At 37.9% G+C, this 22306-nt stretch overlaps 1 protein-coding gene across 6 annotated transcripts in view; it reads right to left on the bottom strand.

Annotated features, from left to right (window-relative positions):
- Positions 1–1094: 1094 nt before the first annotated feature.
- DCAF17 (DDB1 and CUL4 associated factor 17) overlaps positions 1095–22306 on the bottom strand; it is a 48850-nt gene continuing 27638 nt past the window's right edge. For 3 of the 6 annotated variants that reach the window (XM_086718882.1, XM_086718884.1, XM_086718885.1), the window contains exons 11-15: positions 22070–22160; positions 21352–21435; positions 19341–19496; positions 18472–18564; positions 1095–4532 (exon numbers count right to left, since the gene is read on the bottom strand). In XM_086718882.1, the coding sequence (XP_086575008.1) occupies positions 4443–4532; positions 18472–18564; positions 19341–19496; positions 21352–21435; positions 22070–22160 (514 nt within the window). In that variant the 3' untranslated portion in view covers positions 1095–4442. Of the gene's footprint in view, positions 4533–12808; positions 13260–13299; positions 16845–18282; positions 18565–19340; positions 19497–21351; positions 21436–22069; positions 22161–22306 lie in introns of those variants that run through there. The other 3 variants (XR_015255302.1, XM_086718883.1, XM_025929222.2) reach the window with 3 other exon arrangements.

Raw genomic sequence — 22306 nt, 5'->3', positions numbered from 1 at the left:
AAATGCAGTTGTCATGAAGGAAATGATGACACTAGTGATACTTCTGTCAGGATATGGAGGCTTGGACCAACACAAGGTTGGGAAGGATGAACTGAGCCAAAGCCCTGAAGTGGCCCCAGGATGGTGGCAGCTTTGGCTATAGGCAGAAATAGAAACAAATCCTCTCTGGAGGAGAGCTTTCCCAGTTGGGGGCTATGGGAATCTCATGGATTAAGACCAAGTACACAATATCATCAAGATCATGAGGGAGCAAGGCAAGCCACCATTCATGAGAATCTGCATCAATAATAAAATATAGAAAAGTGATGAATAAAATGTTTAAGAAATAAAGAAACACAAAAATCCGTATTCGGTAGATCTAGATAAGCAAGTCAAAACTATAATGCTTTTGGGAAAGAATGTAGGAAAGTATCTTCCTGGTCCAGGACAGTAAAGAATCTATTAAAGAAGATTAAGGCCACCTGGGTGGCTCAGTTGGTTAAGCATCTGACTTGATTTTAGATCAGGTCATGATCCCAGGGTGATCACGATCCCAAGCTGAACACGGAGCCTGCTTAAGATTCTCGTTCTCTCAGGGCGCCTGGGTGGCTCAGTCGGTTAAGTGTCTGACTTTGGTTCAAGTCATGATCTCGTGGTTCGTGGGTTTGAGCCCTGTATCAGGCTCTGTGCTGACAGCTCAGAGCCTGGAGCCTGCTTCAGATTCTGTGTCTCCCTAGCTCTCTGCCCCTCCCCCACTCGTGCTCTGTCTCTCTCTCTCTCTCTCTCTCTCTCTCTCTCTCTCTCTCAAATAAACAAACATTTAAAAAATTTTTTTTAAAGATTCTCTCTCTCTTCCTCTGCCCCTCTCTCCTGTTCTCTCACTCTCTCTCTAAATAAATAAAGTTTATAAAAGATGAAAACTATCTCAACCATAAAAGACTGGTGCATTTAACCACATTAAAATGAAGAACTTCTGTTCCTCAAAAGACTCCATTATTATTAGGAATTATTGGAGTAAAAAAAGAAAAAAAGATAGGAAAAGATATCTAGAATACACATAATTAGCAAACCCTAGTGAGCATTACTATTAGAAACTGATGGGACAAACAGCCAAATAGAAAAATGGGTAAAAGACTTTAATAGATACTGTACAAAAGTTGATATTCAAATGACCACTAAACAAAGAGGAGCTCTACCTTTAGTCATTAGGGAAGCACAAATTAAAACCACAATGGGATACATGCCTATCAGATTGGCAGAAAATGAAAGGTCTGACCATATTAAGTGTCGGACACTGCTGGTGGGATTATAAACTGGTATGATCTTTCTGCAAAATTGTGTGGCATCCAATAAAGTTGAACATATACATACCCTCTGATCCAAGGATTTTAATCCAAGATATATACCATCGAGAAATACATACACATGTGCATCTGGAAGTATGTACAAGTATGTTAATAATTGGCCCCAAACCGGAGACAACCCAAATGCCTACCAGCAACAGAATGGATAAATAAATTTTTATACAACTGAATGTTACACAGTAGCTGGAGATACATAAAACAACATAAATGAAACTTATATACCTAATGTTGAGGAAAAAAGCAAGACACAAAACAATATATACAATGTAGTTCTATAAAAAGGCACAAATAAACCCTGTAGAGATGCATGCAGAGGTAGTACATTTATGAAGAAAAACAGGAAAATTATTATAAATCAGGATAATGGTGACATCTTGGAAAAGAGGTAAAACTGTAAACAGAAAGACATACATATGTGGCTCCTCAGATGCTGATAATATTCTATTTCTTGACCTGTACGATGGGTTGTGTGGTTGTTTTGTGGCAATTTTTTGAATTATGCTTTTCCTGGGACGCATGCTATATTTCACAGTTTAATTTTTTTTTAAAGAGGAAACAAGAGAAACCACCACTAAGATAAACAGGCCACAGGAGAGTACCAGAAATGAACAGGCAAATTGTGAGCAAAAGTAAAACTTTTCAAGTACTTACGCAAAATTAAGCAAAATTGACCAAATGTTGGACCGCAAAGCAACTCTCGGCAAATTTCAAAGGACTGAAATGACATTGAGTGTATTCTCTGGCCACAGTAGAATCAAGCTAGAAATGAACACAAGATTAAAAGTAGAAAATTCACTTGTTGTATATTAAGAAATATACTCTTACAGAGTTCCATCGTGCAAACAAGAAATCATTAAGGATGTCAGAAAATATTTTAGATTAATATTGAAATAAAACTTGTCACAACTTGTAAGATATAGTAAAAGCCATGCTGAAAAGGAAATTTTTAGCATATGAAGCGCATATATTAGAAAAGAAGGAACACTAAAAAAACAATTATCTAAGTCTCTATCCACAATATCAGAAAAGTAGCAGAAAAATACATTGATGGAGAAAACACAGCCAAAAGACTGTGTTTTTAATGTTTATTTTTGAGAAAGAGAGAGGAGAAAGCAGGGTAGGGTCAAAGAGAGAGGGAGACACAGAATCCGAAGCAGGCTTCAGGCTCTGAGTTGTCAGCACAGAGCCCAACATGGAGCTCAAACTCATGAAAGGCGAGATCATGATCTGAGCTGAAGTCAGACACTTAACCAACTGAGCCACCCAGGCGCCCCCCAAAAGACAGCTTTTTGAACAAGGCTAATGAGCATAATAAACATCCTATGAGACTGATCATGGGAAAAAGAGAATCCCTGGGTCAGTTGTGAATCAAGCTTTCAGGTGCTTTGCACCTGCTCACCAGCATTACAAACTCTTTAGCTATTAAAAGATGTCAAAAGGATATTATAAACAACTTCATGATTATAGCTTTGAAAAATGTGATGAAAGGGACAGATTTTTAGCCAGACCGTATTATTCAAGATTGACACAAGAAGAAAGAAAAACCAGATTAAGTCACTAACTCTTAAATAAATTGAATCTCTAATTTAAAAGATTCTCAATGAGGTGCACCTGAGTGGCTCAGTTGGTTCAGCATCTGACTCTTGATTTTGGTTCAGGTCATAATCCCAGAGTTGTGAGATCGAGCCCCGCGTTGGGCTCTGCACTGAGTGTGGAGCCTACTTAAGATTCTCTCTCTTTCCCTCTGCTCCTCTCCCCAGCTCGTGCACTCTTGCTCTCTCTCTAAAATTAATAATGATAATAATAACAATTATAATAAAAACATTCTCAATGAAAGGAAGGGTTTGCTTCTATTATTAGTATTTTCTCTTGGTCACAGGCCATTTATTTCCTGCTTCTTTACATGTCTAATAATCCTTTATTATATGACACAACCTATGTGTAAAAGAAGAAGTCTCCAGCTGATAGCTCCCATTAGTGAGTGCCCTTTTCCTCAGTTAGGCAGACAGATTTCAATCCACTTAGTGACTTAGTTGGGTCAGGGCCTAATTGAGAGTTTGTAATGTCTCTGTTTCTGCAGGCCTGAAACAACTGTAGTCCTTCAGAAGACGTTTGAGTGTAGCTCTTTAGCCTCCAACCCCATTATTATGGGCTAAATTGTATCCCCCAAATTCATATGTTGAAGTCTTAACCCTAAATACCTCAGAGTGGGACTGTATTTGGAGACAGAATCCTTAAAGAGGTTATTAAGTTAACATGCGTTCAGTAGGGTAGGCTCTAATCCAGTATGACTGGTGTCCTTGTAAGAAGAGATCAGGACACACACACATGGAGGGAAGACCATCATTCTCAAGCCATGGAAAGAGGCCTCAGAAGAAACCAACCCTGCTGACACCTTGATCTTGGACTGCTAGCCTCCAGAATCATAAGTGAATAAACTTCTTTTGTTTAGGCTCCCCAGCCTGTGGTACTTTGCTGCTGTTAGCAGCCCTAGCAAACTAATACACCCATGTACACATGCCTCAGGGACCGTCTAGTTATGAGTTTGTGAAAGGCTCCTTTCCCCTAGTAGGATGTTCCCCTCCAGGCACCACAGAACAATAGATTACAGTCTGACTTTCTGGGCCAGCCTCCAGCCTCATACATCACCCTAAAACTCAAAAAATATCTCATGGGGGAAAACCTGCCTTGCATTCAGGCTCTTCCAGTTTCTAATAGGTCACACAAGCCCTGTGTAATGGTCAAAAATTATGCTGGGTTTTTTTTCCCTCTAGGAGATTCTCTCTGCTAAGTCAAGTCCATCAGGAAAAACAAAACAAAACAAACAAACAAAAAAACAATCATTGGCTTACTTAGGAAGAGTTCTTACTGTTCTGGAATTGTAGTTCGTCTATTCCTCCTTGCTCCACAACTCTCTGATATCTTCACAAATATAATTTTAAAATTCATCCATTTCATTTTCTGGTTGTTGCAGCAAAAGCATTAGACTACTGCTAATTAACATATTTTACTTAGAAGTTAAGGTCTTGGTGGCTCAGTCGGTTAAGCATCAGACTCTTGAATTCAGCTCAGGTCATGATCTCACAGTTCTGGCAGATCTCACAGCAGGCTCTGACGCAGGGCCTGCTTGGGAGTCTCTCTCTTTCTCTCTCTGCCCCTCCCTCTCTCTCTTTCAAAAATAAGTAAACACTAAAAAAAAAAAAAAAAAAAGAAGAAGAAGAAGTTAAGGTCTTCATTAAAGTGATAACAAACTGAATGTAACAAAATATAAAAGGAAACATCATAACCAAGTTGAGTGTATTTCAGGAATATATGATGGTTTTAACATATAAAAATCAATGTAATTCACAACATTATCAGAAGAAATAAACAAAATCATGATTATCTTTAATAGATGTAAACTGATAAAATTGCACATGTAGTCATTAAAAAAAAACACCTCTTAGTAAGCAAGGGACAGAAGAAAAATTCTTTACTTGTTAAAGGGTATCTATGGAAAAAAAACTTACAGGAAACATAGTACCTAATGGTGAAATGTTAATATTGTTTACTCTGAAATCAGAAATATACTGGTGGACCTAGTCAATATAATAAGGCAAGAAAAATAGATAACAGTATTATAGATAGAGAAAATAATAGAATTGAATTCTTTGCATTCTTAGAAAATAAAATCTACAGAATAGTATTAGAATTATTAGGTGATTTGAATAAGCTTACAGGATATAGATTAGTATGCAGAAATCAATGGAATTTCTTTGGTTGAGCATCAAACCATTAAAAAATTGAAATTTATTATTTATTTTTTAAAAATGAAATTTAAACACAATACCATTTACAATAGCATCAAAACATAAAATAGTTAGCAATAAAAAAAGATGACACTTCTATACAGAAAACCTAAAAACACTTTTAGAAAAATTGAAAATGACATAAATAAATGGAAGGATGTTATTACATCAATGTATTAGAAGACTCAAAATAGTAAGGATGTCATTTCTCCCTAAGTTTATCTATAGTCAATTTGATCCCAATCAAAATTGTAGTGAGTTAATTTCTGTGGGATTGACAAGAAGATTCTAGACTCCAAGGCACAGAATATGTCAAGGGTAAAGAATAGCCATAACATTCCTGAGAAAGAACAATTTATGAGGACATACTCTACTGCATATTAAGATATATTATAAATCTACAGTAATCAATGTAGTGTGATATTGGTGACAATAATGACAAATAGATCAATGGAACAGAATAGAGTCCATATAGACACATGGTGACAAAGGTGTCACTACAAAGCTGGGATTTATGGTGCTGGATAGAGTAGGTTTTTTTACAAAAAGGGAGAAAAGAGAGTTAACCATAAACAAAAACCAATTCCAGGTGGACTATACCTCTGAATGTAAAAGGTAAGGATCAGAAAGAGCCCAGAAACAGACCCAAAAAGAGGGTGAGGGAGAGATCACTTTTCACTTTCAAACATTTTGAATTTTGTGCCCGCAACGGGGCCGTGAGGTATGTGTTACAGCACATCTAAGGGACACGGACATGGCAGTTCATAGTAACTAGTTCTTTGAAGAGATCTAGACCTCATTCTTAAAATACAGATCCAAATCTGGCAAAGACACTGTCAAAAACCATTTCAAATTAAGCTTCATCTACGACAAAAGCTATGAGCCCAAAAAGCTCCACTGAGCTTTGATTCTCAAGTTTCTTGTCCTGAGTTATACCCTGACACAGCCCAATCCCACATGGGTCATTTCCACCTGCTTCCAACACCTTGGTTCCCTATAGCATTAAGGTTATCTCCCTGTTCCTCATGGTCCTTTATGAGTCTGGACTGTTCTGCTACAACAACAAAACACCTCTTTGGAAATTCCCCTCCCACCTGATGAATCTGTTGATTCATCAATACATTTCTCAAAACCTCAAAAATAAGTACTGTCCTAGGTATTAAAAATATACTGATTGTAGTACTATATCCCAAATGACATTGTTTATTAGAATGACGGTAGTGACTATGCACTTCTGAACTCACCTAAATACAGGATTTCTGATTCATTGGAATTTTAGATTAATACCAGCAATTAACTAAAAATAGTCTTATTTCTTTAATCTGTATGTAAAGACAGTATTCACTGACACGAACATTTTATTATTAGCTGCACTTCCTTGTGTAACCCACTTGTCGTGCAGCAGGTATCACTAGTTATTAAAGCACATCTTGTTTTATTCTGATGTCATAAAGGCAACATTAACAATGCTGTTCTTTGCAGATAGAGAACCTAATGAGTTTAGTGATCAAACTCAAGAGATAGCCACAGAGGTTGCTGCATCTAAATGTTTTAGTAGTTATTAGCAAGCCTGTCCGTGCAATGACTCAAAAGTATTCTTAGACACTTCCGTGTAATCTATTAAGTTTAAAAAGTCTAAGATTCTGAGACAGAAAAAGTAATTGCTCAGAAAATTATACAACCTTGTAACACAGTCACTATTTTGCTGTCAATATTTATAAAATAACAGGTATTAATTTCACTTGATCATGGAATGCGTATTTACTCATTGTAGGAGCATGCAAAAACCACACCCATCTGAATTTAGGGGAAACATTAAGAATTAGGGAAGAGGAGCACCTGCGTGGCTCAGTCCGTTAAGTGTTGGACTTCAGCTCAGGTCACGATCTTGCGGTTTGTGAGTTCGAGCCCCACATTGAGCTCTCTTCTGTCAACACAGAGCCCGCTTCAGATCCTCTGTCTCCCTCTCTCTGCCCCTCCCCCCCTCAAAAATAAATAAACATTAAACAAATATTTAAAAAATTACAGAAGAGATACTTCCTGTCAGTGGGCCTGGACTGGTAGATAGGCAGTATCTTTGTGTTTCCCTCACACTCCTTTTAGGAGCACATGAAATCTTATTCTTCCAGCTCTTAGTGAGGTCAGTGGCTGGTGCTTATTTCTCTCACCAACACCTACTGGGAATGGACTCCCAGCAATATCCCCCATAGCCCTCATTCTCACCCTTCCCAGGAGAATCCCAAGCCTCACATTTGTGAATAAACTTAGAATCAAACTACAACTTATTTTCCTGTGTTAATACGAAGAAGGACTAAAACAGTAACTAGTGTTAACATTAAATTTCATTCAAGATTATAAATTTTTTTAAACATTTATTCATTTTTGAGAGTGAGAGAGACAGAGCATGAGCAGGGGAGGGGCAGAGAGGGAGACACAGAATCCGAAGCAGGCTCCAGGCTCTGAGCTGTCAGAACACAGCCCGACGCGGGGCTTGAACTCACGGACTGAGAGATCATGACCTGAGCTGAAGTCGGCCGCTTAACGGACTGAGCCACCCAGGTGCCCCTCATTCAAGATTATAGATTAAAATCATCAACTTAAATGTAAAAGCTAATTAAGAAACTCTTAGAAGAAAACATAAGTGTACATTTTTATGATCTTAGACTAGGCGATTGTTTCTTAGATATGACATCAAGAGCACAATCAACAAAAGAAAGAATAGATTCAAAATTTGACTTCATCAAAATTGAAAACTTTTGTGCTTCAAAGGACACCATCAGGAAAGAGGAAAGACAACCCACACAATGAGAGAAAATATTTGCAAATCACATTACCTGATAAGAGATTTGTATCTAGAATATATACAGAAATATATAAATATATAAATAACTCTTACAACTCAATAATAAAAAGACAATCTCATTAAAAATGGGTAAAGGATTGGAGTAAATGTCTCTTCAAAGATGGTATACAAATGGCCGAAAAGCACATAAGAAGATGTATATCATTAGTCATCAGGGAAATAAAATTCAAAACTGTAATGAAATACCACCTCATGCCCACTAGGATTGTTATACTAAAAAATAGAAAATAACAGGTGTTGGCAAGTATGTGGAGGAACTGGACCTCTTGTATATTGCTATTGGGAATATAAAATGGTACCACTGCTGTGGAAAATAGTTTGTCGGTTCCTCAAAAAGTTAAACCTAGAGCTACCATGGGACCCACTAATTCCACTCCTAGGCATTTCTCAGGAGGACTGAAAATATCTATCTATACAAAAATGTGCACACAAATGTTTATAGCAGCATCATTGACAATAGCTAAAAACTGGAATCAACCTGATGTCCATCAACAGGTGCATAAACAAATGTGTTTAGTTTCATAAGAGAATATTACTTGGCCACAAAAAGAAATGAAGCATTGATACATGCTACAACATGGGTTAAAGTTTGAAGACAGCATGCTGAAGGAAACCAGACACAAAAGGCCACATTTTGCATGATTCTGCTTAGGTGAAACGTGCAGAATAGGCAAATCCACAGAAACAGATTAGTGGTTGCCAGGAGGTGGGGGGAAGGGAAATGGGAACGACTGTTAATGTATACAGGGTTTCTCTTTGGGGTGACAAAAATGTTCTAGAAATTAGAGAGGGGTGATGGCTGCACAATTTTGTGAACATTCTAAAAATCGTTGAATTGTACACTTTGAAAAGGTGAACTTCACAGTGTGTGAATAAAAATAAAATGTTTCCAGATCATATGCCACCTTAAAACATAGAAGGGTACATTCATTTAACTATCTTGGATGTAAGGCTAAGGTCTATTTCTTTAGATTGGAGTTTGCTGATTAGGGCTCTCTGCCATCTTTCTGGCCTTAAGCCGTGCTCACCGGACAGAAAGCAGACCAGAACCCAGACATGTGGGAAGAAATAGAATTCTTCCCAATTCTCCCTTTAACCAGACATCCTGAACAAATTCAGATTCTCTTGGCCTCACCCCCTCTCTTGTTTCAGTCACTGCTACTAAGACTGCTCTGTGCGGACCCTGCAAACTTCATGCCAACACAGCCTGCCAATGCGAGCACCTCATTCATGTCCTGTTGCTGAGTTTCCCTTGCTTCCTGCCCATTGGTGTCAAGGTGAATTCTGCCCTTGTGCAATCCGGAAATTCGGGGGAGTTATGTTGGAATCTTTGGAGAGTGGCAGATAAGAGCTGGGGGTAAATTCTTCCCCCTTCCTCCCTAACCTATCCCTCACACACGGCCCTGAGGTGCAGTTTCTGTGGCTTCTTGGAGGCTGGTCCATGAGATTAAGCATTTAGTTGCTCTTAGTGGTCCAATCAATAATGATTGGTAATGTTTCCTTTCACTTGCAAAAGTGTCTGTATATGCACAATAAATCACTCTAACGCTAGCCAAAGTGGCAGAGGCACCCAAGACCTTCTGGCAGAAACTGAAATGGAAACCATCAGATCAGGAGTCCAGTAAGGGAACCAAGACAGACTCTGGAAAAGAGACGTTTGGGACATTCTTATTTTTTTTAAGTTTACTTATTTATTTATTTATTTTTTAAATATAAATTTTTTTTCAACGTTTATTTATTTTTGGGACAGAGAGAGACAGAGCATGAACGGGGGAGGGTCAGAGACAGAGGGAGACACAGAATCGGAAACAGGCTCCAGGCTCTGAGCCGTCAGCCCAGAGCCTGATGCGGGGCTCGAACTCCCGGACCGCGAGATCGTGACCTGGCTGAAGTCGGACGCTTAACCGACTGTGCCACCCAGGCGCCCCAAGTTTACTTATTTATTTTGCGAGAGAGAGAGAGAGAGAGAGGCAGAGAGAGAGGGAGAGAGAGAATCCCAAGCAGGCTCTGCACTGTCAGCGCAGAGCCCTGCATGGGGCTCGATCTCACAAACCATAGGTTCACGGCCTGCGCTGAAAGCAAGAGTCAGACAGTCAACTGTGCCACCCAGGCACGCTGAGATATTTGGGACTTTCTATTAGATGTGGTAGTGGTCTCAAGGACCTCTTTAAGTTCATGATAGTGTCAGTCAGCGTATCTTCAAGCAGATCTTGTGTCATTACTGTGTAAAATCTGAGATTTTAGATGTGGGAGAGGTTGGAGCTGGAAATGCTTTAACTCTCACTGACTTTGCTCTCTACAGAGAGAAAGACAGATTACAGACAGGAAAATTAAGTGTTAGAATGGCTTTTAAATTGTAATTCTTTTAACGTGCTTTAACCAGTCTTATTACTCTTACAGAGGAAGCTTGAAAAGCTGTGCCCTTGGAGCTTGTGAATTTTCAAAGAAAAAATGGTGTTTAAAATAGGATTCAGAAATGATTGTCTGCTTGAGCAGGTGCCCTCCTAAGAGAAAATTTAAAATCCTTAATTGAGCCTTAAAACTTTTACTGGAAAGAACTGATAAAGAATTTATTGATAAATCATTTTCTTTTGAAAGTTTCATTTGAGAGATCAATTTATGGATGCCTATTACCGGAGAAGGTAGATTGTCCTCCATATGACTCATTTCACGGATTGTCACCTTTGTGAATTTAGCTCACTGTAAGTTTCATCACTTCTGCGGTGGTCCAAGGTTTCAAAGTATATTGAACTATAATGGGTTCAAAGCATTAATTGGGGTCACAGCAGGTATTAACTGACTTTTCTACCTCAGATATAATTTTATTTAGTATACGAACTTTCTGGACTGAGGTAAGACAGGGAGAGGCTGGCAGCATACCCAGAGCTTCTCCAACGCTGTTGAGTCCCAACTTGCTAAATTCTGTTTATATGAGAATGAAGTATTTGGCAAAGGGTCCAAAAGTGTTTGGAAATTATTTGTAAAGGCAGAAAGCCATCTAAATGTAATGAACTTGAAATGATTACCATGTACCACGGTGCCAATACAGTGGTAAATTTTATGAATTTGTTGTTGTGGAAATGACACATGTGACAAAGTAGAACTGCAGAGACCGTCTGACTTAAAATATGATTAGAACTTTAGAGGTATCAAGTGCGTTTACCCCAAGAATTCAATACTCGTCTAAAGTTTAAAAAAAAAATCAATGTAACTTACCGTATTAACAGACTAAAAGCCATATGGTCGCCTCAACAGAGTAAGTATTTGACAGACTCCAACATCTATATCCAATAAAAACTCAGAAAACTAGTAATAGTAGGGAACTTCTTCAAATTAATAAGGAGCAGCTATGAACAACCAACAGTTAATATCATACATAATGGTGAAAGACCAAATGCTACCCACTATGCATTAGATACCCATATAGAAAAAAAGAACTTTGATCCATATCTTGCACTGTACCCAAAAATCAACAAAAAGTGGATTATGGATCTAAATGTAAAACCCAAACTTGGGGCACCTGGGTGGCTCAGTTTGTTGGGCATACGACTTCGGCTTAGGTCATGATCTTGTGGTCTGTGAGTTTGAGCCCCGCATTGGGCTCTGTGCTGACCACTCAGAGCCTGGAGCCTGCTTCAGATTCCATGTCTCCCTCTCTCTCTGCCCCTCTTCCACTCACACGCGCACACGCACCCTCTCGGTCTCAAAAATAAACATAAATTTAAAAAATTGTAATGTAAAACCTAAACTAAATGTCTAAAATTAAAAACTCTGGCCATAACAAGTGTTGGCAAGGATATGGAGCACCTGGAACTCTCATGTACTGATGATGGGATGATGGGAATATAAAATGACATAGCCATTTTGGTAAAACAGTTTGTAAGCTTCTTAAAAAATTAAGCATATACCTAACACAGGATCCAGCCATTTTCTCTTTGGTATTTCCCAACAGAAATAAAGCATTATGTCCATACAAAGAATTTGTACTAAATGTTCACAGTAGCTTTGTTTGCAGTAGCCCCAAATTGGAAACTACCCAAATGTACATCAACAGGTAAATGTGTAAAAAATTGTGGTTATAACCACACAGTGGAGTAATATTAAGTAACAAAAAGGAATGAACTGTGATACACGTAATACAGATGGATCTCAAAATAACTCTACTGAGTGAAAGAAGCCAGGAGAAAAACAGAAGAGTACTTACTGTGCGACTACATTTATATAAAATTCTGGACAGTGCAAACTAACCTAAACCAACAGAAACAGATAAGTGGCTGCTTTGGGAAGGCAGGAGAGAAAGGCAAGAGAGGGGTGGCACAAAGAACCAAGAGGAAACTTTTTGGAGTGATGGATGTGTTTGATATCTCAATTGTAGTGATGGTTTCATGGGTGTATACATGACATGTCAAAATTTACCAAACTTGGGGCGCCTGGGTGGCTCCGTCGGTTAGGCATCCGACTTCGGCTCAGGTCATGATCTCGCGGTCTGTGAGTTCGAGCCCTGCGTCGGGCTCTGTGCTGACAGCTCGGAGCCTGGAGCCTGCTTCGGATTCTGTGTCTCTCTCACTCTCTGCCTCTCCCCCGCTCATGCTCTGTCTCTCAATAACAAATAAATGTTAAAAAAGTTAAAAAAAAATTTACCAAACTGTGTAATTTAAATGTGTGCAGTTTATTATATGTCCATTATGCCTCAAAAAATCTATGTTAAGAAAATTTAAAATTTATACATGGCATATAAACACACCTGAATATGCTTATCATCATTAGTTTATCAGGAAATATAAATCAAAATCACACTGAGGGGGTGCCTGGATGAGTGATTGGTTGAGCAACCAATTCTTGGTTTTTGGCTCAGCTCATGATCTCACGGTTCGTGGGTTGGAGCCCCGCATTGGGCTCTGTGCTGACAGTGAGGAGCCTGCTTTGAATTCTCTTTCTCCCTCTCTCCGCCCCTCCCCTACTCTCTCAAAAGAAAATACATAACCCACATCAATGTAGTTATTAGGGAAAGGATAAAGCTTATTTAATACTAATATCATATTATAGCAAAAATTCATCTGATTTACAAATAACATGAACTCCCAGCCTTTAAAGGAAAAAATCACTTTCTGCTTTTATTACAATGTTTTATGGAGCCTCTTCTCTGGTGCCATCCTGTCCAGCTCCAGCAGTCACGTAGAACAGTCTAACATAAGCCTTTAGCAATCCAGGTTTGTTCTGTTAGTCCTCATTAAAGGAAACAGGGTTCTTTGATGAGAATGTATTCTATGTTTGAGAAAGAATAATGCAAGCTGGCTTTTGAGTTATCTTAATTATTATCACAAAGAAAGAATGTTTTCAGCAGTTCCTGGTGGGGTGGGGGTGGGGTTAAAAAAGATAAAGAGGGTGACCTGAGAAAGGGCTGCTAGAGGCAAGTAGAAACAATCTACGTATCAACTAGAGATGATTATACACCCACCACAAATGCTAAGATAAAGAAGACTAAGAACCACAAATGTTGGAGAAAATGTGGAATGACTGGAAGTTTCATATTGTTGCAGGCATGTGAAATGATACAATCCTTCAGGGGTGGATGGTGGGGGGGGGATCTGGCAATTGCTTATTAAACTAAACACATTCCTACCTAGGACCCAATAATTCCATTCTTAGATGTTTACCCAAGAGGAATAAAGAAATATGTTCGCAAAAAAATGTGTACAAGAATGTTCACAGCACTTTATTCACAATAGTAAAAAAAAAAAAGAAAAAAAATCAGAAACAGCCCAGGTGTCCATTAACAGAAAACTGGAAAAAACAAATTGACGCATTCATACAAAAGACTGGTCAGCAATAAAAAGGGATGAATCACTGGTACATGCAAAGTGAATTAACTTCAAAAACACGGTGAATGAAGGAAGCATTCCACTTTGTATGATTTCATTCATATAAGGTTTTAGAATGGGCAAATTTAATCTGTGAGGCAAAATAATCAAAACGGTAGTTAACCCCCAATAGGTGTGGTGAGGATTGACTGGGAAGGAACGGGAGGAAACTTTCCGGAATGAGTGCTATGTTCTAAATTTTGAAAAGGGTTTGGGTTACGCAGATGTACGCATTTGCAAGAACTCAGCAAATTTATATTTAACATTTGTGCATTTCACTGCATGTAAATGTACATCAAAAATTTTAAAAACTGAACATTAAACTCTATTTAGTGGTATGCATGCTGAGGTATCAGGGGGAGGTATACCGAGGTCTGCAATTTACTTTGAAATGCATCATAAAAGTAACATGGATAGATAGTAATAAAACACGTAAAATTTAGAATCCATGAAGTTGGTATTTGGGTATTTACTGTAAAATTCTATCAACATTTCTGTATGTTTGAAAAGTTTCATTATAAAATGATGGAGAAAAGCCCTCAGTTGGTCTTATCTTTCTAATATATATCCTTTGCCTTTAATAAATTATTCCTTCTGTAAGATTCTGTAGCAACACAGGGACCAGAAATTAGCCCCAGAATTTTCCCTAGAATTCTAAAAGTTAGATACATATGTAGACATGGTTAAGAAAGGTAAGAAATACAAAGATTATTAAAAAGGAAGTCAAATTAACTTATGAATCATTACCAATACTGGTGTTCATTATTACCACAAACAGGATGAGAGTACCATATTTTGTACCTTTTTAAAGAATTACTTTTAACTACTGAATGAAGAACCATCATTTATGTCACGTTATATATGTGAATAGGCCAACTGTATTTCATCCAAACTTTGTCCAAAATTTGGATATCCAGACATCATTAAAAAAACACTAAGTATTTTCTTGTACCTAATATTATCATTATTGGTATGCTTTATATGAGATAAAGTAACATGATTTGCTTTTTGAGAGCTTTGGAGGAAATCTGGCATAAGTTTGTGTCAAAAGAATCTGGATGTGTTTCCTATCTCTGCACTTATTAGTTGTGGCAAAGTAACTTCTATAAGCCTCATGATACTCATTTACAAAATGTGGAGGGATAACAGTAGTTTCACACTTCATATGGTTATTCTGAATGTTGAGTGAACCATTTCATTTTACATGTTATCACAGTGACTGGTAGATAGAAAGCAGTCAATAAATGTAAGTTACCATTTAAAAAATATGTACAAGAAACAAAACATTCAGTTGGTGGAAGAATGTCAAGTACCTTAATTTGTTTAAATAGAACATCATCTCCTCACTAGGCAGTTCAAACAGCAACTACAATAGGATTTGTTTCGTTTTCTCTCAGAGTTGAGAGAAACGTTTTAGAGTCAAAGAAGGATAATCTTGCCGCCTCGATACTGTGAGAACACAGCATCACAAGGAGTGAAATGTAGCAATACGCTTCTCATCAGCTTAATATCTAGACCTGCTGGAAGAAGCTAAATTGCTTCCCTCAGTTTTGCATTAAACACTCAGAAACGTTGCCCATAATGTTTTATGCCTATCAGTAGTGCCTGTTATGTAGGCGGGCCACACCACTGAAGACTCTAAGAGTCAGGCAGAGAGTGGGGGTTGAGGTGGGGCCAGGAGGATATTAACCGCCACGTCCCTCCACCCCAAGAGAATGGCGGTGTCATGGCTGGCAGGTGGCGGAATGAACAGCTGCGATGCCACTATGGGGGGCTGGGACACCCACACTCTTTTGGGAAGCATGCTGTACTGTCTCCTGCTGTGTGTGTTATCTGTAAATTTCCCACATTCTTTACTATCTTCTGTATCATTTGGCATCTTTTTATCAACCATCTTGTTAAAAGTCATGCAGCCCACATTCCCACAAAATGTCACAATCAGCTGAACCTGATTGGAACAGCTTGTCCTTCCAGTTGGGGCATAACCCTTCTGTTTGTTACAGTGCCCACAACTGACCTCCCCCCCCCCACCACCGTGGTCTTTTACACTGAGGTGAAAGTGTCCGGCTGATACGGCATAAGGATCCTGGTCTAGTCTGACTTTAGCAGTGGTGAAACATGCGGAGTTTCTCAGTGGTCAGTTCATACCTAGACTAGAAGTATTCTAGCCACCCACCCACTCCTGCCCCCAGCCTAAAAAGCAGCCAAGAATCTCAGCTAATTCTCAGATGCCTTTCTGAGCAGATGAGTTCCTATCATTTCATTAAAAGAAGAGAGTGACTTAAAGGAGATGGGGAAACTCAATAAACCTCTTCTTAAAAAAAATCAAACAGGACTGAAGTCTTAACCTTTTCTGAAACACTCTTGGAAATGGAAAATAGGCTTTCAGCTTTTACATAGCACTGCATCTGCTTTGAAACCCATACAACACTGGTTTCTTTCTTTTCTCTGGTATTTTAATCTATTCCCTCTTACTGGACTTGTTTTTCAAGATGTAAATTCATTGGGCATGACTGTTTAGCTATAGCTAGTGTCTAATTGGAACTTTGGGGCAATATCCAGTACATCATAATTATTCAACTGCTCTGTAACCACAATCAGGTCTCTAAAATGCTCTGAAAGCTTCAAATATTATATTAAATATGCACAAAACAAGAATGGATTTTTCCAGTAGTAGAGATATAAGGATTAGAATTAATATATGAAGATAGTTATACCTTGCTCACAAGGTAATCACTTCTACTTGCCCAAATGGTTATTACACTTAAGGTCAGATGCAAAAAGATTTATCTTTGGCCACATATAAATATTTTCTGTTATTAAAACGTTAGCAATCTTACCTATTGCACAAAAGATAGTTTTAGGTTTGTTCCTTTTATTTCTTTTAAATTTATGGACTCTGCTACTAATTTCTTGATGTCTGGAATAGGTTAACACCTTTTTCTCCTCAGCACTGTTGATTGTAATTAGCTTGACATTTATCTGCAAACTTCAAGGGCAGAAAAGGGCAGAATTCACATCATTCTTAACATGGGGTCAGGCCAAAACCAAAGGGAAAACTAAAGGGTTTTAATGCAAATTATCCAAGCTACAATCCCATATTTTAACCTTAAATTTGATTCAGCAATGATTTTCACTGCTGTTTCCTCCCCTTCTATTTTTACTGGTTCTTCTTTTGAGGCTGAATCAGGGAAATGTGCTGAACGTGTGGATCTCAGCAACCGGATTTCTCAAACAGGAAGCAAAAAGAAACAATTTTCTCCCAAGACTTATATCGCTTTTATTTAACAATCTGATGAATGATTATCTGAGTTCAAGGATTATATCTATATTGGTCCTAACAAAGAAGCAAAAATACTTGTTTCACAACTAAGCCAGAGTCAAAAGCCTTTTCTAGCTAATCAGTCAGTCCCCAAGCTAGTAGGAATTGAGACTTTATCTACTCTTCCACAAGGAACAGAACTGGGGGGATCCAGGATACTTTTATCTTATTGCATAGGTATGAAAATACTGCCTAAGCAGAACTGGGAAACTTACCAAATAAACAGAATGGTGAAATGAGTAAAACATTCTCAGATATATTCAGAGCTAAACGGGCTACATATCAGGAAAAATTTTCACTTAAATTTTGCTTGGAATCTTTTACATTAGTCTGTGATAGAAATGTAAATAACCAATGGGAACACCAAGCCAAGAGAATAAAACCATGGAAGAAAAGATCATCTGAGAACTAGAACCAATTCCTAATGCTACATATAAATATAAACATATACATATATACACATATATGATTAAAAAAACATGATGACACATTTTTGGCTCAAAGGTATTATTTCACATTATGGATCTCATTTCTCACCCTAAGGCAAAGTTTGGTATACAGGATGGAGCATTTCTTTCTGAATCCTTTACGTCTTTTTTTTTTTTTTTTTTGTCTCTTCTGCATCATCTTACCAATCAAAATTCCATACCATCCTTTAAGAACCATGCTGGGGCGCCTGGGTGGCGCAGTCGGTTGAGCGTCCAACTTCAGCCAGGTCACGATCTCGCGGTCCGTGAGTTCGAGCCCCGCGTCAGGCTCTGGGCTGATGGCTCAGAGCCTGGAGCCTGTTTCCGATTCTGTGTCTCCCTCTGTCTCTGACCCTCCCCCGTTCATGCTCTGTCTCTCTCTGTCCCAAAAATAAATAAATGTTGAAAAAAAATTTAAAAAAAGAACCATGTTTAACACTTCTCCATCAGTAACCTTCTCCCAACAACTGGCACCAATTTGTTTTTCTGTGCTGCCCAACACCTGATATTTGCATCACCACCTAGCTAAAAGCTCTAAATGCTAGACTTCTTGGGATGTCATTCTAAAAAACTCTCTCCATAAAATGAAGTCCTTACCACTTGTATGGCAATAATTTAAAAAAGAAGTCACAGTCATGTGAGGTCAATACAAGATGTTTTCTAGAAAATACTGGAGAACTTGCTACACAGGTAACAGAGAGGAGGACTGAACATAGTTGCTTGGATATGTGGCTAAAAGTCTCATGAGTTACATCTCAAGTTTTAAAAGTATCTCACTCCTTTTCACAACTTCTGTTTGTTGTTTCTTCTTCGCCAGGGTCACATACCATCTGGTAAACGTAGCAGCTGAAGACCCTGCTGGGTTTCTGTTCTATGTGTAGTACCAAGTCTCTGTCAAAGTAGACTTCATGGCTGTATGTCTGGAATGAAAACACAGCCAAATGAAATCTCCTTTTCACACAACCATATTCACAACTGTGTCACTAAAATGTCATAGCACCTACGCTAGAGATCTTCAAATATATACATGGAAGCAAAACAGTTGCTAGAAATAGTTTATTGTCATTATTTATGAACATGCAGATTCCTTATGAGGCAGGCATTACATGAAATGTTGAAAATAAAAAGAACCCTGGTCTTAAGAGTCGGAACACCTGGATTCCATTGCCTGTACTCTATCTCACTGTGTGAGAGTGGGCAAGTTGCTAAACCTCTCAGATATTTGATAAAACAAATGACTGGATAAAATGGCAGCTACTCTTCCTTATAACTTTTATATTCTATAATAATCAAAAAAATAAACAGATATTTCTGAGAGTGCCTAGAAACCCTACATGCTTAGATATCATCTCTTAAATAACTGGGGGGATTCAACACAGTACGCTTCTATTTTTAAAAATGTTATCAAACTTATAAAATGTGAGAAAACCTAAGACTATGGTAAGGAAATAAACAGCATGTCTCAGAATAAAACATAAAACTTTATCTTTAGGGCCTCCAGAAAGGAGGCGTCCTCTAGTTCCTAGGGAAGGAAGGTTTAAGAAGTACTCGTTTTTGTCCGGTCGGATGATACCTCTTTGATGTGGTCATTGGTACAGGCGAGCCTGGACTGACATGAACACAGTAGCACGTGTTTCAATGAATGTCACCTATGAAGAAAATTCTTACAACTTTGAATTCCACGGACTCTACTCACCACATCCCATGACTCCTCTAGTGGAATGCTTTTAAGTAAAGTTCCATATTCATTACAGTGGAAATCCAGGTGAGCTTTTCCTTCAGCATCTATTTGGGTAACAGCTACCACAGAAAGCAAATCCAGCTCATCTTCGTAGTCCACAATTTTAAAAGTCTTAGGGAACGGATGGGTTAGGTAGAGGAAAAAGGGGCAAAATCCAGTTATCCACTTAGGATTATTCCTGTTCATAGTTTAACTCTTCTATTATCTTTCTTATTTTAAAAATGTGGAAAGAAGAACGAATGGGTGAGAGCATAAGTAGAAATGTGTCTCTACTTTATGCCTAGTAAAAGTCACAAGATTCTGAAGACTTAAGCAGCATCCCACAGATTCTAACAGACTCAAGTCTATGCAGATCTTGGCCAAAGTATTATTGAAATTCTCTATTATGACAGCAACCCAGAACTTCTCCAAGTTCCAAAGAGGTGTTCAACTGCTGCCTCTGACGTGTGTGTTCACTGGTTCCCAGATAGTACTAAATATATGCAGCTCAGTTCTGAAACCTAAAAACTACCTACTGTGTCAGAAGAGTCTTACACCAGAAAATCACAAGTCATTTCAGGAAGAACTGATGACCTATCACATACTATTTATGACTCTCTTTGCCATCTTTTTTTTTTTTTTTTTTAACTCTTTTTGGTTCTCTAAAAAAAAGTAAAAATGGCTGCTTACACTTGAGGAAGAATATTAACTAGGAACTGAAATCCAACCCACAGAACAGAACTGGGATAAGAGATATTTCTTGGAAATGACTAATGATGGTAAAGACTTACAAGAGAAAAATCTAACCTCAGAACTCTGTTTAAAGAAGAAAACCTGGGACTCCAATAGCCTCACAGGGGAAGCAGATCTGTGCCAGCCATCCGAGGATGGGCTACAGGAAGGCACATTTTGGCAGGCACAAGTTTCTTTTAACCACCACGTACTAATCCTTCACTTACATTTGGTAAAACTACTTTTTAATCCACTTATATTTTCTGCCTTTACTACCCATAACATAAAACTTTATCAGATTTATTATACATGGTTCCTTTTTATTTACTTTTTTGCCTTAATATTACCTTGGTCAAACTTCAAAGAGTGACTTCTTGCCTGGGTGTCAGTGATTTTATAGCTTTTAGTTACAATCCCTTTTGGTTTTTCCTTTGCAGGCTAAACCTTGTTTTCTAAGCTCTTGATGGAGACTATCTTTCTTTTTGCTACCACCTTCTCCTTGCTAATTATTGTTGCCATATATATATGGCATGCAGCCACATACTTTTTGGAGTGCAGCCACATACTGGGAAACCTCTAACCTTTGAAAAAGATTTTCAAAAACTATCCTTAGAAGGCTACTCTAATATTTCTACCTAGAAATGGTCACAGAACGAATACAATTATCTGGTCTAAACAGACTCTGTATTCATGCAATGGTTATATATTCAAAGCATTATCACTGCCAGTTGATTTCATAAGAACTTTCAATGCCTCTTTAAAAGAAAAGGATAAAAATGTATTAGCTCAGTGGCTGGCGATGTCAAGTTCAGGCCACAGGCTGAACTAATTTACCACACCCTCACACCCTTCTTCCCTGGCCCACGATCATTAATAAACATATCTGTGTCTTGTAAAGGAAAAGACATAAAGTCATCAGGATATATTTCCCTACAAAGTGTGCACGTTAAAAAAAAAAAAAAAGAAAGAAAAGGAAAAAAACCCTGTATATATTAACAAGCAATAAGCTAGTAGTGTTTTCAAATTATTTTGGCTCTATAAATCTTTCTGCAAACAAAATCTTATGAATAATTCTAATATGAGAAGAGCAGATAATGGGGACGCATTGGTTGAAATAGCACGCACAATCCTACCAACGAAGTCTGTATGGAACTGGTCACCCCGAACCTCTACCCCAGAGTTTGGGAAGCATAATTTAAAAACCATAGGGCTAGTACACACTCATTTGGTTTGCTATGTCTGGCTAAAGTAATACCTCTTGTTCTGGGTCATCATCCAGAAGGTTAAATTTTTTTTTCACCACCCGTCCAGAAGCTGTAACAGTGAGTAAATTTTCATTCTATCATATGGAGACAAATAAAAAGATATGATGAGTCCTATCATGTACAGCAAATAGCAAAATTGTATTAAATTTGGTTAAACAATCAACCCTTCTCCAACACCCATAATTCTTTCTTCTACTGAGAAAATTCTAAATCAGATTTCTGATCCTCCTATTAGCAAAAATACTTTACTATCATAAATTAATGGATAAAATACCAAAAGCAGTGGATCTGCTTTTAGAAATTTCTCTCCACATAATTTTCTTCATGCTCTTAATTTGCACACTAAAAGAAAACAACTACCTGGAGTTAAAGCATGGTATGTGATTTCTGATTCATATTTAACCCAACTGACTCCACGTTTGCACAATTAATTAAACCCAAAGGTCGATAACTCATTAATAAAAACTAAAAGAGAAACCCAGAAAGGAAACAGAAATTAGCAAAAGACAGCTTAATATAACCAACTCTTTTCAAATCTCAACTGTGCATGAGGCTAAGCCTAGCTCCCTATGCAGACAAAAACACTCAGATTTCTACAGGATCGTGCTGTTCTTTTCAGCCACACCGAAAGACAAACACATTTGCATACTATATTCTCAAATAGAAAGACAGTGATATACAAAGAATTTTAAAGTACTCCTGACTTACTTTGTTCTTCTCCCTGTTGGCCAAAATGACAAAGTCTTCAGAGATCTGATGCTGGGCACTATTATTTTCTACTTCATTTAGCTTTAAAACTCTGAAAAGGAAAAAAGATTCTAAGAACCTAAGACCTCAACACACCATCAAAGTGGTAAAGTTGAACTACTGAAATAAAACTTAACAAATGAAAAGTACAGTAACAACACTGAGTTAGTTCTCTCCTCCTGAGTAGTCTGAAATGTT

Source organism: Puma concolor, chromosome C1, assembly GCF_028749965.1.
Source record: "Puma concolor isolate L17-30 chromosome C1, mPumCon1.1.hap2, whole genome shotgun sequence".
Lineage (NCBI taxonomy): Eukaryota > Metazoa > Chordata > Mammalia > Carnivora > Felidae > Puma > Puma concolor.
Note: the sequence above shows the minus strand (reverse complement) of the source record. Positions and strands in the feature narration are given on the sequence as shown.